This window comes from Syngnathus leptorhynchus, chromosome 6 (assembly GCF_054491065.1).
Source record: "Syngnathus leptorhynchus isolate UIUO chromosome 6, UIUO_Slep, whole genome shotgun sequence".
NCBI classification, from domain to species: Eukaryota; Metazoa; Chordata; class Actinopteri; order Syngnathiformes; family Syngnathidae; genus Syngnathus; species Syngnathus leptorhynchus.
Genome location: NC_141200.1, coordinates 7,923,657 through 7,940,096, shown reverse-complemented (window position 1 = coordinate 7,940,096; position 16,440 = coordinate 7,923,657). Strand labels below are relative to the sequence as shown.

Sequence of the window (16,440 nt, the reverse complement as noted above, 5' to 3'; positions counted from 1 at the left end):
ATCACATTTTGTTACAGTACAAATGTATGACTTGGAGCAGCTGAAAGAAGATTAGTGTTTCCACAAAAAGACATTTTTTGTTTGCTACATTAAACTTGTACGGTTTTGCTTGATTATGAGTATTTTTTTTTTCTGGAAAACCCTGACCATTTCTCCTCATATTCTTCTTGTGGAAAATGATTAATATTCTTTAAATAAAAACATGATTTTATTTTTATTAGTCCGAAGGCCATTTGTCAATGACTATTGTTCAAACTCCATTCTGTTCAAGGTCACAGGGAGCTATCCCATCTAACTTTGATTGAAAGACAGACTACGCCTTGGATTGGTCGCCAGGCAGTCAGTCGCACAGCACATACAGAGAGTGAAAGCCAGTCACGCTCAGCTGCAAAACTATGACTTTATGACACGATCTAGCTGGACACATTGCTTGTGAAAAAAATTTCCATTTACACTTAATAGATGGAAAGATGAGACGTGCCAACCCTTTTCGCCACATGCAGTCAATCATCCGTGATGAGTTCCTCCTGCCGCCATCCCCAAAGTAGCACCAGGAGGAGACACAGTCAGAAGAACCTCGGCGGCCTCGCCATCACCTCCATCGTTTCGGCATGAGCCACAGGGTCACATGGCATGCGTTTACAAACACGTCGCCTCATTCATGCATACCCGAGCGACCTCCCCGCCACATCGAGTTGACGGTGGCGTGGCTAGCGGCCAGCGCAGATTAACGCTGCGATTAACTCTCGTCCGGCGACATGTGGCTTTACCGGCGTCCATGCAGTGGAATCTCACAAGGAAGTTAGGTTCTAGTGGTTTCATTCTATTCTATCAATTCATTAAAGAGCAAACAATTAGGGTCTATCATCTTTCATGTTAAAGACACCCATCCATTTCTAAGTCTTATCCTCATTATTGTATACATGACATATGGACAGATGATGCGGCCAGCCGGTTAATATTTGCTCAAGTCTAAACTACGATGCCACTAACCACACATTTGCAGGAGGTATCAATGACAATCGAGCACATTTTTTGGGGCTTAGAGCAGGACTTTTTTTTATTCATCTGGTGCTGTTAGTCATTTTGGTCATTACTGTTAGCAAAACTGATTTTCTTGGGGATTTTTTGTGGCTCCGTTGGTGTTCAAACATGCCAGGTTGTATTTTTCCCACCCTTTGTTATCATTTCAAATTGGCCAGCTTCAAGTTCAATATGCAACACAACGACCCTTCTAAATTACACGCAATCAAACTTTGTGTCTATACTTTGGGATTATGTCCTGGTATATGGTGAAGTGAGAAAGTGAAAAACCAATTTGGGTGCCAGGAAATATGAAATTTTACAAGCTTTTTCATCTATGAGTGCATGGATGATTATACTGGAGACTGACCAATTATCACAAACCCTTGAGTTCAGTTATTGATGCCAAAGGTGGCACAAATCGCTATCAGGTTCGGGGGGCAACTACTTCTTCACAGAGGGTCACATAGGTTTGTATTTTTTTTCCCCCTCCTTGGCAAATGAAATGATTTAGAAACTCTATTTCATATATCATGCATGTGGCAGTGTGATATTGATTTGATGAAATGAAACCTCTGTGAGTGATAAATTTGCTCTCTACCAGAATATTATTTCGCGTATAAAATATAAATTAAGACAACAAGTTTATGATTGTGTGCATCATGTGGCATATTCAACCTAAAGACAGCCATTTTGAAAATGGTGTCATAATTGAAGGGTGAGAATAAATTGAAACCTAATAGGCTTTTCTTCTTCTCTAAAATCAATTTGATTTGAGGCATATCTCTGACATATCGCACCAGATTATACTACTGTTTCCTTACAGCAAGAAATATATTGACAATCATTCACATTTACACCTTGAGACTATTCAGTCTTCTATTTTATTACCATGACTTTTAAGGAGAGATGCATGTTACATACACCCTGGACTGATTGCCAAATAGCTGCAGGGCAGATAAAAAATAATAGTACTCATATCCACATTTAGGAACATTTTTGTATTAAAAATAAAGCTAGTATGCATCTTTCTGGAATGCCAAGGGCGATACATCTCCTTGTGCAAGCAAATGCAAACTTCACATAGGAAAGACTCAACCCCATGCAGAACCTCAACCCGAGGCAAACGGGCTAACCACTAAGTCACCGTGCTGTCCTTGAAACAGTTCCCCCCAAAAAAAAAAGCAAAAAATGAATTCATCCATCCAGACATGTTTGATACTGCTTTTCTTCATTCGAGTGGCAGGTGATTTGGAGCTCATTTGACTTTGGGCTGCAGCCTAGACTGGGTGCTAGACAATTTCATGGCACTTATAGACAACCATTCATACTCTCATTCATACCTCCAGACAATCTGGAGTCTCCAACGGACCTAACATGCATGTTTTTGGAATGTGGAAGGGACCAAATTTCAACCCCCAAAGCTCACAACAGTGAGGCAGACATGCTAACCACTCGCCCACCATACTGCCAATGAAGAAGACAAATCAAGGCAATTAAATGTTTAGGGTGATTTATGGATGAGAGAGAGAGAGAGAGAGAGAGAGAGAGAGAGAGAGAGAGAGAGAGAGAGAGAGAAAACAAAAAGCGTGCGGGTTCATACTGTCGCACTGAAAATGACCTTATCGCATGCACGCAGGCGCTCGGAGCCACTCACACACACATTAACACACACGCCCGTATGTGAAGACATAAAGACAGTGCAGTCCATGCACCTCATCTGCATCCGGCCCAGATGTTGCTTTCCAAAAATAATCCCGGTATACATCCACAGACAGTACGCCGTCCTCCCTGGCGTCCTCTACCCTCGACAGCCGCACATCCTCATCCTCCTCTTTTTCCTCCTTCCTCCGAGTCCTCCTCCTGATCCTCAGATGCTGCTGTTCAAGCGCTCAGCAGCCGGCCGCAGACGAATTTAATCCCGGCAAGGAGCACGGCGATGGAACCCGAAGAGAGGGGGGGGGGGGTTGTATCACGCGGGGGGATGTGGAGAGAGAAGGGACAGATGCGGAGAGACGATGGCCATCAGGAGAAGGGGAGCAGAGAAGAGAGGAGGAGGAGAGGGAGATTTGCCAGCGGGAGGCCGGAGACTCCAACCAGACGAGAGCGGTGAAGCCTCGGTGTCGCAGCACCACCAGTCTGATACAGACGGTACTGCGCTCCACTTCTAAAAATGAATGATCCCAAAAACAAAGTTGACGTTTTATTTCTAAAAACATTTTAGATGATTCTAAGCCTGAGTAACATTATGCATATTTTGAACATTAACATTGCACTTCAGTATAGAAAAAATAAAGAACTGCACTGAATTGATTGCGTATAAAAGGAATGTCATAATTGTCCCTAAAGAAATATAAATAAAATGATTGAAAACAAAGAAAATAAAATTGATTCAAGTGTATTGAAATAAAAATGAAATAAATAGAACTGTACTTATTAGGTGTTGACTCTTTCTCAAACCACTAGAGGGAGGTTTGCGTACCACTAAAAAGATTTTGAAAATCCTTTTTTTGTGATGGTGTGCAGTTAATGGGGCGTGGCCTACCAAGTGACATCAGGAGTTTTGGTTGGCCATTTTCCATATTTGCTCCATGCTCCTCAGTGTGTTTGACTGCTTGTCCTGGCCCAATGCACTCAAGCAGAAGCATACCCAAAGCTTGCATGCGCATCAAATTTTACCATGCACTGTCAAGCAATAAACTAAGATAAAAAACAACAACACATGTTTGTTAAAGAGCTAAAATAAAAAGGAAAACACTTTGAAAAATGTCACGTTTTTAAAACTATTATTGACTATTAAATGTCCTTTGTTTCCATCAATTAACATCATAAAAAGTAGTTTAGCTTTTGGGGGCTCACATACTTTGTGATCTTATTTTAACTTCCACTTGAAAAATACACCATATATTAGAATAAATAAATAAATAAATAAATAAATAAATAAAACTAACAATGAGTCTCAAGTTTCAAATAAAGTTGCTCTAAGAACTAAATAAAATTAACTCAATTCAAAACCCAAAATATCAAACGATTAGTACCTATGCTGAAATATCCCATACTATTATAAACCTGCTAGCCAATGGTTCACCATGCTGCATTGATTTACACAAGACTAATTAGTATAATAGCATACAAGTATTACATTGTTCCACACAGAGTATCACCTATTATAAATTCAATGTATCCCAACGGGAGGCTTTCATTTTTTGTGTGTGTGTAATAAAACTACTTTCTATTTCTGCGTACGAATGGGCCCAGATGCTCCCTGATGTTCCTCAAATGCTCCGCATCTCGCCCACCATATGCTCCCCCTGCGCGACCTTGTGTCGACGTCACCAACTGGAGCACAAAAAAAATCTCAAATATAACCCGTTGAGGACGAGCTCACAGCTGCAGACGCCAGCCAGGACGCCTCAAGCGCCGATTTGGTCTAAATACAAAGACGTAAACAAACACCAGCAAGGAAAAACACATCAACATAAAAATGAGCACTCTAAGCGCCTCCGTTGACGTTATGAGGCTGGTGGTACTTTGACGCCGAGCACTTCCCGGGGACGCTTTATAGCACACTGCGACGAGAGGGGAACAGATGACGGCCGCAATCCATCACAAAGCCATCAAGGCAGACGGCAATTGGCTCGCCTTCTGCTCACTGAAGCAGTACGCCAGACCACGTCGGCCACATGGCCTCTTGTCCGTCAATTGAGCTCGCTGTAAGGAATCAAACAAAAAAAGTCACTGAAGGCGAGGAAAATGCTCATTTGAATTACCTTCCTTCTGCAAGTCGAGTTGTTTTCATCATAATTTCGATTTAACGGATCATATCGCCATCAATTCACACGTACTTACAGGTGAAAAAAGCTCAAGCCATCTTTGTTGACGCCACCAGTAAACAAAACCCTCACATGCCATTTGACTGAAGCAGGGCAATTGCAAAGATCTGGAAAGGCCCTGACAAGAGTTGTCCTTCCTCAACTCGGATTATCCACTGCGGTAGCTGCTTTAGGCAAAAGTAGTACCTGACTTAAATAAATGAAGTTCCTCCCCTCAGTTATCATAGTTTCTTGGTCCCAAGACTTTCCCACATGGCACCAAAGCAATACTTTTATCTTGGACTTGGATTGAGAATCAATTCCATCACACCACCACAAGAAGAGTAAGGGTTTATTAATGTGTAACCCTTAGCAACCACAGCCAAAGCTTCACACAGCATTGCATGGATTATCTGTTAGCAGGTAATAGCTGCATCTGTCTGTTGCTTGGCAACACAAAAGTAGCTTTGTTTACTAAGCACTTCATTTGCCTCTCGGTGAATAGCCACACACACACACACACACACGGATACACACAGACACACACAGGCGTGCACGCGATTATGAGTCTCTACAACAAAAAGGAGTTGTTAGTATAAGTCATAAGTTGTATGAACTTCTTCACTCCTTAAATTCAGGAATATTTTACTGATTGAGAATTTTGCTAGGAGTTACTTTCACAAGAGCTTTATTTTTGACAACCTAAAAAAAATAAACAAATGCAGCAGTTACTTTAAATACACTACTGAACACCAATTGATGGGCTAATATAATAGCATAGTACATCACTGCAACCCAAAATCCCAACAATAAGCATATTGTTCAATGAATATCTCTGACCGTGTCCATACTAGATGCATAATGCAATAGGAGAACCTATGAGCCTGTTCCACAAATGTTATGGTAATTGGGTAGAAGGTCAACAAAGGAGCACAACAAGGCCCTTCGGTATATTTCTACGGGGATTCAAAGAAAACAGTCCAGTAGCAGCTGAACCTAACGTGAACTCCATCATTGTTACTTTCTCCTCTTGCGACTGTAAGCGCCAAGGTTCTTAACACTGTTCCTCCCATTCAGAAGATTTGCATATTCTCCCCCTCATTTAACATAGACCATTTTTGTTAATAACGTTCCTTTCAAGTACATTTTCTCTAAATCCGGTTGTATAAATGCAGTCCGACTTATTTTACACTTCACCTGCTACTCTTTGTCAGAAGCTAGGGCACTGTTACCTTTTTTTTTTTTAAAGAAAATATAATATTTTTCCAATTTGTTTGAGGTCACACAGCGTACAAAACCATGATTGCCATTAATACCAAAAGAAGCTGTTAATACTGTCGGCGTGGTGATAAGCCACCTCTAGCTTTGTTGTTTTAATAGCCTTTACTGCAGCAGTCACGACTGACAGTACAAAAAGTACAATAGTTATTGTTTGTGGAGGGTTTGGGAACAAGCCAAGGAAGAATCGATGACATTTTGGTGAGAATCTCAATTAAGATGCGGCCAGAGAAAGTTGAGGCACCAACTACTGCGCCTGCAACGGCATCAACAGAAACATATTGATGATAACGCAACACAAAACATATCCTCGCTGGTCCACCAATATCTAAAGAGCAGATAATCCAAGGTTACCATGGCAACAGCAGAGAATCAGAGATGCTGTTTTCCTTCAAACAATACAGTGTCTCATTGGATTGAGAACTTTCTAAACTGTTGTTATACAGTCAAATAACAACACACTGTTTATAAGGGCACACTGGTAGAGCGAGGTGCAAAACAACATGAGCCCTTTGTCCAATTTGGGAAAGCGTAATTAGTTGCGACGTGCCCACTTTATCTCCTAGGAGGCTGAGGGTGAAGTGCAGTCGTGCCACATTGAGTTCTCGCTAACTTGAATTCACTCGTCTATAAAATGTAAACAAGCCCGTGGTCATGCTGCGGGAGCGCAAGCCCGCATGCAAACGCACCAGTCGCACCGTACTCACACACGCTTGCATGTATGCACTACACGGCAGAAGGTCGAAGTCAGCTCAGCAAGACCAGTTTTGGTGAAAACACCCCACTTTACATTCATGAAAATGTTTGGGATCATTAAAATGGTCCTTTTTTGTGTTGGAGTCACAAAATGTACTCCCATTTAAATTACAGATGGAAGATTTTTTTTATTCTGAGACCTTAACTCTAATTTGTTTCTATTGTAATAGTTCCTGTAAAAATTCCAACTGTGCTTCACTACGTTTATCATTGCAGTGCAGTTCGACACAATACAGCAAAATACAACCATAATCTTTGTAAAGGAAGGCTTTCACCCTCAGAGCAATTCAATGTCTGTGCACCCCAATTTTGAATAAATTGGCTGTCCAGATTAGGGATTAGGGATTGCTAAATGCTGGGGGGGAAATACATTTTTATTGGTTTATATCTGAGTTTAGAAAATACTAAGTAAATTGTGTATTTTCAGGAATAATGTTTTGTTACAGTAATTAACAATTATTCATAAAAAAAAAACATCTGGGGTCATGTTGCTCATCTTCATGTCACAAATTGGTTGAGATGGTGTCAAGAGTGCTTGAAGATATCAAGTCAAGATTAATCAACACTCAATTCCACACAATTGAATGCTTTTTTTAACATTGTCTTTCCCAAGTCCCTGCGGTATGTTGATGGGGATTGCCGCCTCAAATTGAAATCAACTTGAACTAAAGAGACACGTCTACAAATACAGATTACTTGATTATTTTTCCCTTGAGAGCATAATATTTAAATCATAGTAAAACCACGTACTGAGGACAAAACAATGACAACAGCCTCATGCCAGGTAGGGCAACCTGAGGGCAGCAGTTCGCCAAATAAGAAAAGGTTTTCAGGAGACGAATTTTGGTTCAGCGCTATCAAAAGCCATCGTGACGGAGAGCGGCGATCGATACGGCAAAGCAGTGCCAAGGGAACATCAAGAAGATGGAGCGTGAGAAGATGGACGACTACTGAGGGTTGAGGGAAGAAACGGACAGCGAGTGGATGTTTAAATCCACACAAGAATGTACAAGTGGGAATCCAAGCAACAACATGGCCCACACCCAATAATTGTTACTACCATCACGCTGAACAGCAATCAGATCTTAAACCAGTGCAAATGACATACATATCGTTACACAGTCTATGAAGGCTTTTTTTTGTGTTTATGACCAGGATCGTCTGATTTCACGACAGCTATTTCCATACATTGGGACCAAATTTTTAAGAGCTTTTCTTTTGGTGTGACTTGCAGTAATACCAGCATTCAACTATTGTTTTTGTTTTTTTGTTCCTTTCTCAGCTTCACTCAATGACATGTCTCACTCATGCACACTCTTGCACATTTCAGATTACATTACACATTCATCTTGATATTTTAAAGGCAGATTTCATCACACACACGCACACACACGCGCAGGTGGCTTGTAAACATACAGAGTAAAATTCATGAGGACATTTTACGCGAAAGTCAATTGGGTCTCACTTTGAACACAGAGTAAAAAAATGAACACTTGGAAAAGGCTAAAATGCTCAGTGCCAATTTCAAATTGAATCCAATTTGGAGTAATATTTACCCCATTTTTTTCATTCAGAAATTGTCAGTAAAGTTCCAGGTTGGGAGCGAAGAGCATTGTCTTGTGAGCTAAAATTCCTAGCCACCACCTCATCTCAGCACGTCCGCCTCACAGTTCAGAGGGCATGGGTTCGATTCCACCTCCGGCCCACCCTTTGCGGAGTTTGCATGTTCTCTAGTGCCCACGTGGGTTTTCTCCAAGTCCTCCGATTTCCTCCCACATCCCAAAAACATGCTTGGTATGCATATTGAACACTCCAACTTGCCCATAGGTGTGAGCACCAGTTCAAATGTTTGTACGTCTCTGTGTGACCTGCGATTGGCTGGCAACCGGTTCAGGGTGCCCCCCGCCTACTGGCCGTTGATGTCTGGGATAGACTCCAGCACGCCCACGACCCCCGTGGGGACAAGCGGTACATATAATGGATGGATGGATAATAATATGCACACAACACACCAAAAAAAAAAAACATTTTTTTTCCTCACCCTACGCAGCGATATACCGGGCACTCCTGATGTAGAACAACATTGTACTCCCGTGTCCTAGTTTGACACCTTCAAGTTTGAGTTTGGTGCCCTAGAAAGCCTTTGTGTGTCCTGCGTGTGGGCGTGCATTAAAACGTATGTGTAGTTTGTGTTCTCTATCCGTGGATGGACAATTTCCTTCCAGGACTCCTAATGGTGCTATTACAGCAGACAGCCAAGTCCATTATTAATAGTAAATGACACGGACTCTCTCGTAAAGGTCTTAATATTGATCTTCCTACTCCAACCCCCGCACCCTGAGACTGATCCTAATGATGATGCTTGTCTGCGTGTTTTTCTCGACGGCGGCATAATCAAGACCAGACGCATATTTACGACAGCCGAGCCCTTACAACGACAAGAGACCACCACGAGCTAGATTAAAGGTGAAGGGGGGGGGGGGGGGGGGGTGCACAGGAGGTTGGCCTAATATTCCTGACAGCATCCTCCTCTGACAGCCGACCAATAAAAACAGTCCAGTCACTCCCTTAATATCTGAGCTCGGGAGATAAATTCAGCGTGAGGTGGCTATCAATGAATTTGGTGATGTTCTGCTTTCAGAGCAGCTTTGAAAAGATGGTCGCTGATTGTGTCGCTCAAACTTGATGGAGCAGTATGTTCCTAAAGTAAGCCAAACCTGCCAAAACATTTGGCATTTCTGCGAAAAGAAATATGAGGGAACATAGCGAACAATACGCTGGCAAAATAAGAGGAAGACATTTTTTTGTTGTTTAAAAAAGGTAACATTTCAACTGCACAACTACTTGTGGAGAGCTCTCTTATTTTTAACAACTAGCCTGAAAATGTGAGGGGAGGGGGGGTCTGCCAAGAAATGAGACTGTGATGCTGGTTGAATTATGAAAAAGATAAAAAATAACAATAATTGCATCTATGGCTAGGGGGGGGGGGGGGGTCATAATGATTCTACTCTGCGATGCTTCATTGAGCCACTCTGGTCCGGATAGTCTAATCAAGTCTGTCCGTCGAGATTATGGCCCTCGTTCACGCTTCTGAGTCCAAACGGCAACGACTCGAATTCCGTTCTGCTGTACTGACCTGTCAGCTCCTTTCTTCCCTTCATCACTTACACCAACTCAAATATGACAGTCAGCAGATAACGTCCCGAACGAGAGGCGATAGCTTAACCCCTAACTAGTCGAGTGGAAAACACAGCGTTTTGGTTCTAATGTCATTACATAGACCGCTAGGCTTATTGTGTTTTACATTCAAAGTTTGATGTAACCAGTGGGATGACTTGAACACTTCACAACTGATTTTGAGCGGGAAAATACTTTAGGTGTGCCGTGTTGGCGAAGGAAGTGGAACGTCTTTAATGGGACACAAATCGGTTCCACTTGACAGCAGGTCTCGACTGGCTTATTTCTGTACCTCAGGTTTGATTGTTCTGAAGCAGAGTTTGAGAAAAGCTGGAAAAGTGGTTATGTCCTGGCACAAGAAGTAATTAAAGAAAGTTTGCTTCCATTTAGAGATAGTCGTGGCTCAATTGTTCAGGCGTAATTTTGTTCATTTTGGCGAAGGTTTTGATAACCTACAGAAAATGCGGTGAAAGAACCCACAAACCTTTAAAGAAGTTGGACCTGCGTCACAGTTGCTGAGTTTAAAGTTTCTTTCCACATGACTCAGCGTTACATTTGCATTGTGAGGTTAATCCGAGTTCATTCATTTCATTTCTCCATCACTTTAACAACCGCTTCTAATATGGCATATTTAGTTTTTCCCAGGCGGGCTAATGTGTGTCCAGACAGACAGCAGAAGGTCAAAATTGTTTCACTCTGAGCCATCAGAGTGACCTGGTGCTGCCCTCTGCTGGCGGAATGCATCAACCGCACATACGGAGGTGCTTCTGGCTCTTAAAAGTGAACATCGATGTGACCGAAACGTTTAGCATTTAAATATAGATTATGCTCACCAGAGATGCTAATTATTAAATATAGTAGTTTGTGCCCATAGTATCTGGATATTGATTTTGCCACGTCTTGATCTCAATGTTATGCTTGCGTATTTTTTGTGCGTGTTGAAATGCGCTTACAATGTGTTCGCTGTTTACTAAGTTCAACAGAGTGAATGGATTAGTCTTCACGCTATTTTCCACGCTTTAATTGCACGCGTTTATTTTCCTCGTCTGTACTTTCCATACACTCCCAAGGTGATTCCATCGCCATCATCAAAGCACATGGCCGTCATCCCAGCAGCATCGACACTAGCGCTGCTGACCCAATTCTCTCATGCGGACCAGTTGGACGTTCACTGGCAAGCTGTCTTCCATGTGAAGCTTGATCCTCCGGCCGTAGCCGTGACACTTCAAGCTCCAATTTGTTCTATTTTTTTTTTCACTTCTTTAATGAAATAAAATCTTTCTCTCCTATCTCGGTGGGTTATTAATACCACAGAACCGATAGGATGTTCTGCACTGATTCGCAGGACTGCTTCACATCACCAGAGTGAAAAATGAGGGGAGGGGAGGTGACCTCCCTTCAATTCCATCTGTCCCTCCATCATCTCAAGAAGGCCTTGGAAAGATATAAAGAGCATTTATTTATTTATTTTCAAATCCTTGATATCCAGCTCGTGCGCTCTTTGTTCTCGCTAATAAGACAAATCAAAGCGCTTGTAAAAGAACTGAGTTTTGTTAGTAGTGTTTTTCCACTACTAGTTCTACTTTTAACTTACTAGTATGCAATTAACAGATAACTACTGTGTTGTATTTAGTAACTTTACTAGGTCCATGAATTAATCACCGGTAGCATTCGGAACCCTTTATAGTCGCCACCAAAATGACCAATAGTAGTTTTGGCGCACTAGTACAATGAAGTGTGGATTGACTGTATTTATTGACAGCTTTTAAAAAAATATATTTAATAAGTAAAACATATTACAGATGCATTCTGCAAATACTGTCTTGTGATGAAATCATTTGAAATGAGCATCATCCTTCACTATTTTAGGCTCCCTTTATACGTTGCAGGCCATGCCAACCTTTTCAAATCATTTCATTTCCTCTTTTTAATCAGCACATATTGTACTCACAAAACCTCAGCGCCAAATTGTAAATTAAATGTGGAGGGGGGAAAAAAATGGATGATTTGCCATATGTTGCATCGACTTTGCAAGCTTTATGGATAAATTGGACGTCAACTACTACACTGCACCATGTTGAGATTGCTACCAAAGGCAACGGCGCTCGTCAATTAAAGGTCCAAGAATAATTCAAATAAAAACAACCCAAAATAGCTGGGGATTTTATTTTTATCACTATTTGTGCTATTTGTGACAGAAGGAGAGAGGTGACTGTTTTGAATCATTTATTACCAAATTAAACACCTTACCCCCTTTTTATGAGAAAAACCACTCATGCTGTGTTCCCCATTTGAAGAATCAGCAGTCATAAAGTATTTTTGTTCATCTTCAACGTATAGATAAGCGTCGGTGAGAAAATCTCCCAGAAGGTGTGTGTGTGTTCTCACTCTCACGCTCTCTCACCAGCTCCTTCACACCATCTCCATCTGTAGCGCAGTGTTGGGAAATACTGAATCACAAAGACTTATAGTTACTTTACTTGGGTAGATTTTTCAGATGTTTGTACAGTCACTCTGAAGTATATCATTTGAAAACAGATGACAGAATGTACTTTCCATTTGAAGTGGCCGGTCTCTAAGCTTCAGCTTTGGCATTCAATTAGATTTATTTTATATTTAGTATACTAATCTCAATCGCTGAAGGCGAAAACTCAATTTCCAGAAGGCCGCGTAAGCTTGTGTTACACTTATGACACAAATTGAGTGCCTTGCTCAAGGGCACCTCTATCAGCATCTTGGCAAAAAAATATTATAATCTTAAATTTCTGGAAGTACATCAAACTGCAGTTCTTCTAAATTTTTGGGCTCAATAAGTGACATTGTTTGCTTTTTAGTCCCTCAACTTTGATGTCATTTATGTAATAATTCAATTTGAAATATCTTGTTTGTAATGTAGGAGTGGAATTTAAAAAATGTGAGTCATCAATTAATCGATAAAAAATCATTCATTAAAATCACGAGAGCCATCTTATAGGAAGCACCTCTTTTATTTATGTTGATCAAGTACGCCTCATGAAATATCCAGTGACAGTAGCTATTATCGAACTCAAGGAAGAGCACGGAGTAGTGTGAGAAGCCGAGTTCAATTAACACATCATGTTTAACTGGCTAAGAGAAGGAGAAGAGAGGGAGGAGAAAATAGACCTGTGTGAGATAGATGTGCATTAGCATTTAACCCGTTAGTACATGGCAGGCCGCTCCTCCCTGTCAACAGCTCCAACTCAATAATCAATCACACGGAGGCGAGCGCTGCAAACAGCCCAGGAAGGCAAATCCTCGGCTCGCTCCAAAAATAACCGGCCCGAGTGTTTGATTTGTGCTTTTCTCGTGTCCCAGAAAACAAGACGCTGTCGGAATGCTGCTTTTATGCCTCGGAAGAGGAAACATCTTCACCACGACCAACGCTAAATCGTACTTGAAGCCCTATTTGGAGTTTAGTGTGCAAGTAGACGCACATCCGCTATAGCGTTGGGGATGCTTCGTCATCCCACGTGCGCTAATAATGCAGAGTGTAAGATTATTATTGATTGCCTGAAGAAGGCTGTCCATCTACGCATGTAATTGCCCGCCACACCAAAAAATAAATACAAATTCAGATGTTTTTGACATTCTACTACTTCTACGCTTCTACATAAATTCAACATTTAAATGATTCAAAAAATTAAGTGCACATTCCAAAAATTCTACATTTTACGCCCACACACAAACACAAACTATTCACGCAATTTAGAGCAGAAAAGTTCGTAATCATTTCCATTTGAGATTCAAACTATTCAGTACTTTCTCGACATCTGGGGACTATTTTTCACATTACCAAAAGTCCCCCATTTTTACGAGTCTATTGTTTACATTCATCATTTCCAAATTTTCAATTATTCCACATTTTCTACGACAATGTACCCTGATTTTTATTTTATTTTGCATATCTTCTCCTTCCAGATATCTTGATCAAATCAAACCATTCATACTGGTTGAGATCATTCAGGGCAGTTTGGAAACCCATTGATCCATCGATTCATCCATCCATCGATCCATCCGTCCGTCCGTCCGTCCATCCATCCATCCATCCATCCATCCATCCATCCATCCATCCGTCTTCTGGGTTTTGTGTATTAAACCCACATACAATAGCCATCCATCTATCTATGAGGCCATCTACCTATCTATCCAACCACTCTATTCAACCATCTTCCTTCCACCCATCAATACGCAATTATCATCCATCCACCCCATCTACCCAACCAGCCACTCAGCTTTCCATGGAAATGCATTTATAACCCAACTAGATCTAATGACTGGTGTATCCATCTGCCCTTTCATCCATTTATCTATCTATTTACTGATCATTCATCTCTCTTGTATTCATCCACCCAGCTATCTGTTTATCTGCTCGTGTTTGTGAGTTGAATTTGGAATTTTGCTCCTTGAAGCCACATTAACTTCAGCAGCGGTAATCAATAAGAGTCAGGCCTCTGGTTAATTAGACAGATTTATGTTTGCAACAACCCTGTAATGACATCCACGTGTCGGTCAGTGTGTGTGTTTGCAGCAGAAGTCAGTGACTGTCTCTCCTTCAGCATCCGGAGCAAGACACTAACACGCCGGGGACGGACGGGCACGCCCCCTCCGGATTGTGATAGCCACAACCGCGGTTACTATTACTGGTTCCGGTTCTGGAGCTCCACACAGAACAGGCCCAGCTAGCATCTGTTAATGCTTTGTGAAACCCCGCTACCGGGAAGAAAAAAAAAACACTCAATTCCATTGACACCGCATAATAAGTGAGGGAAAAGTGTGCAGATGACGTCAATCATGTAGATCCACGCGCGCGCACGCCGATGCAAATTCACGTCAATACGTCGGAGCTGCGGCTGCCTTGCTCACCTTGTTTGACACATTTGAAGCGGACCGGGTCCTTGCAGTGCTTGATGACGGCCAGCACGTCCCGGCTGGTGAGGCCGGCCACGGGCATGTCGTTGACCTCCAGGAGCAGCTCATCCTCGGCCAGCTTACCACTCTGGACGAGCCCCTTCCCCGCCTTCACCTCACCCAAGTATGGGAACTGACCAAGCTCCGCGCCCCCCTTCAGCTCGAAACCCAGCTCGCCGTCCTTGCTGCGGCTGATCACCGCTTCGTGGACTTTGTTGGTCCAGTGGTTCTTCTTCTTGAGGCTTTTCGACATCGTTACTTGGTTCACCGCAGACGGGCTACTATTTCACCATCACCATCACCACCACCGCCTCATGCCCGCCTCAGTGCGACTCGCCGCAGCTTGGCGGCATAACCGACTCACGCCAGGAGCTGTGCACGGTCTGCGAGTCGCTGAGTCGGGAGACAGGCTGCAGCACGTCGCGGTGCTTGCTTCGGTGAGGGCGAAATGATTCCACGGTCCAGACACAGACGCAGGAGACAAACACTGGCGCGTAACCCGGATGTGAAAGCCGAAGGAGGGGAGAGATGAATGGTTCTGGTTCGATCGTCGGAAGAGGAGGGGACAAAACATTCCCACTACTAGGCTTGCCAGGGGCGCCGCTTCGCCCCCCGTCTCACAGCCCCCCCGGCCCCTGGGCACGGAGGAGGTCGTGAACTGCGTTCCAATGGGAATGAACTGCGTTTCTTTGGTTTTTGCATCAGTTTTCCTCAAAATAATAATAGTTATTCCTCTTACTATTATTACTATTAGTCAATTTTGTTTCATTGCTCTTAGATGTGCATTAAAATTTAATTTGAGAGTACAAACTGACAGAAACACATTACAAATCATATGCTGTAAACCAGGGGTCAAACTTATTTTTGTCTCGCATTGTTACATATGACACAAAAATATGAGAGATCTCAAAAATCTGATGTCAAGGATGGCAGTTTGTTCAATTATTGTTCAAGTTACTGTGAAAACGGTTAAACAATTGTTATTTACTATACATGACAAATATTTTAGTACAGATTTTAGTGAGGGTCATTGAAGTTGACAAACAAGATTTGCTTTCACAGACCGCATAAAATGATCTGTCGGGCCGGAGCTGGCCCCCGGGCCTTGACTTTAACACCCATGCTCTAAACATACCGTGGTGCGTTGAGATACGAGTAAAATTTGTCCCATGACCAAATTTGTATCTGAAGACACTTCAGCTAGTGGCAGCAAACATCACAATATCCGGCCATAATCGCTTCACATTGGTTTTGTTGCAGTGGAAAGACAATAGCAGCTGGCGGAGGTAATGCTCCATTACCTGGTTTGCCAAGCGCCAATGAAAGATACATGAATCACATTTTCCTTGAATTCCGATGGTGTCTGCATTGCCATTGTTTGCGATGGGAAAAAATATTTGATATACGAGTACTTTATCAATTTCGTACTCTTATCTCGAGGTAAACAATTAGTAAAGCGATCATT

The 16,440-nt window shown here is 42.2% G+C and overlaps 1 protein-coding gene across 2 annotated transcripts in view; it reads right to left on the bottom strand.

Moving 5' to 3' along the window:
• Positions 1-15,575, bottom strand: part of magi2b (membrane associated guanylate kinase, WW and PDZ domain containing 2b) — a 75,632-nt gene extending 60,057 nt beyond the window's left edge. For both annotated transcript variants that reach the window (XM_085915150.1, XM_085915151.1), the window contains exon 1: positions 14,931-15,575. In XM_085915150.1, coding sequence (XP_085771276.1) covers positions 14,931-15,228 — 298 coding nt within the window. In that variant the 5' untranslated portion in view covers positions 15,229-15,575. The remainder of the gene's footprint in view (positions 1-14,930) is intronic.
• Positions 15,576-16,440: the final 865 nt, after the last annotated feature.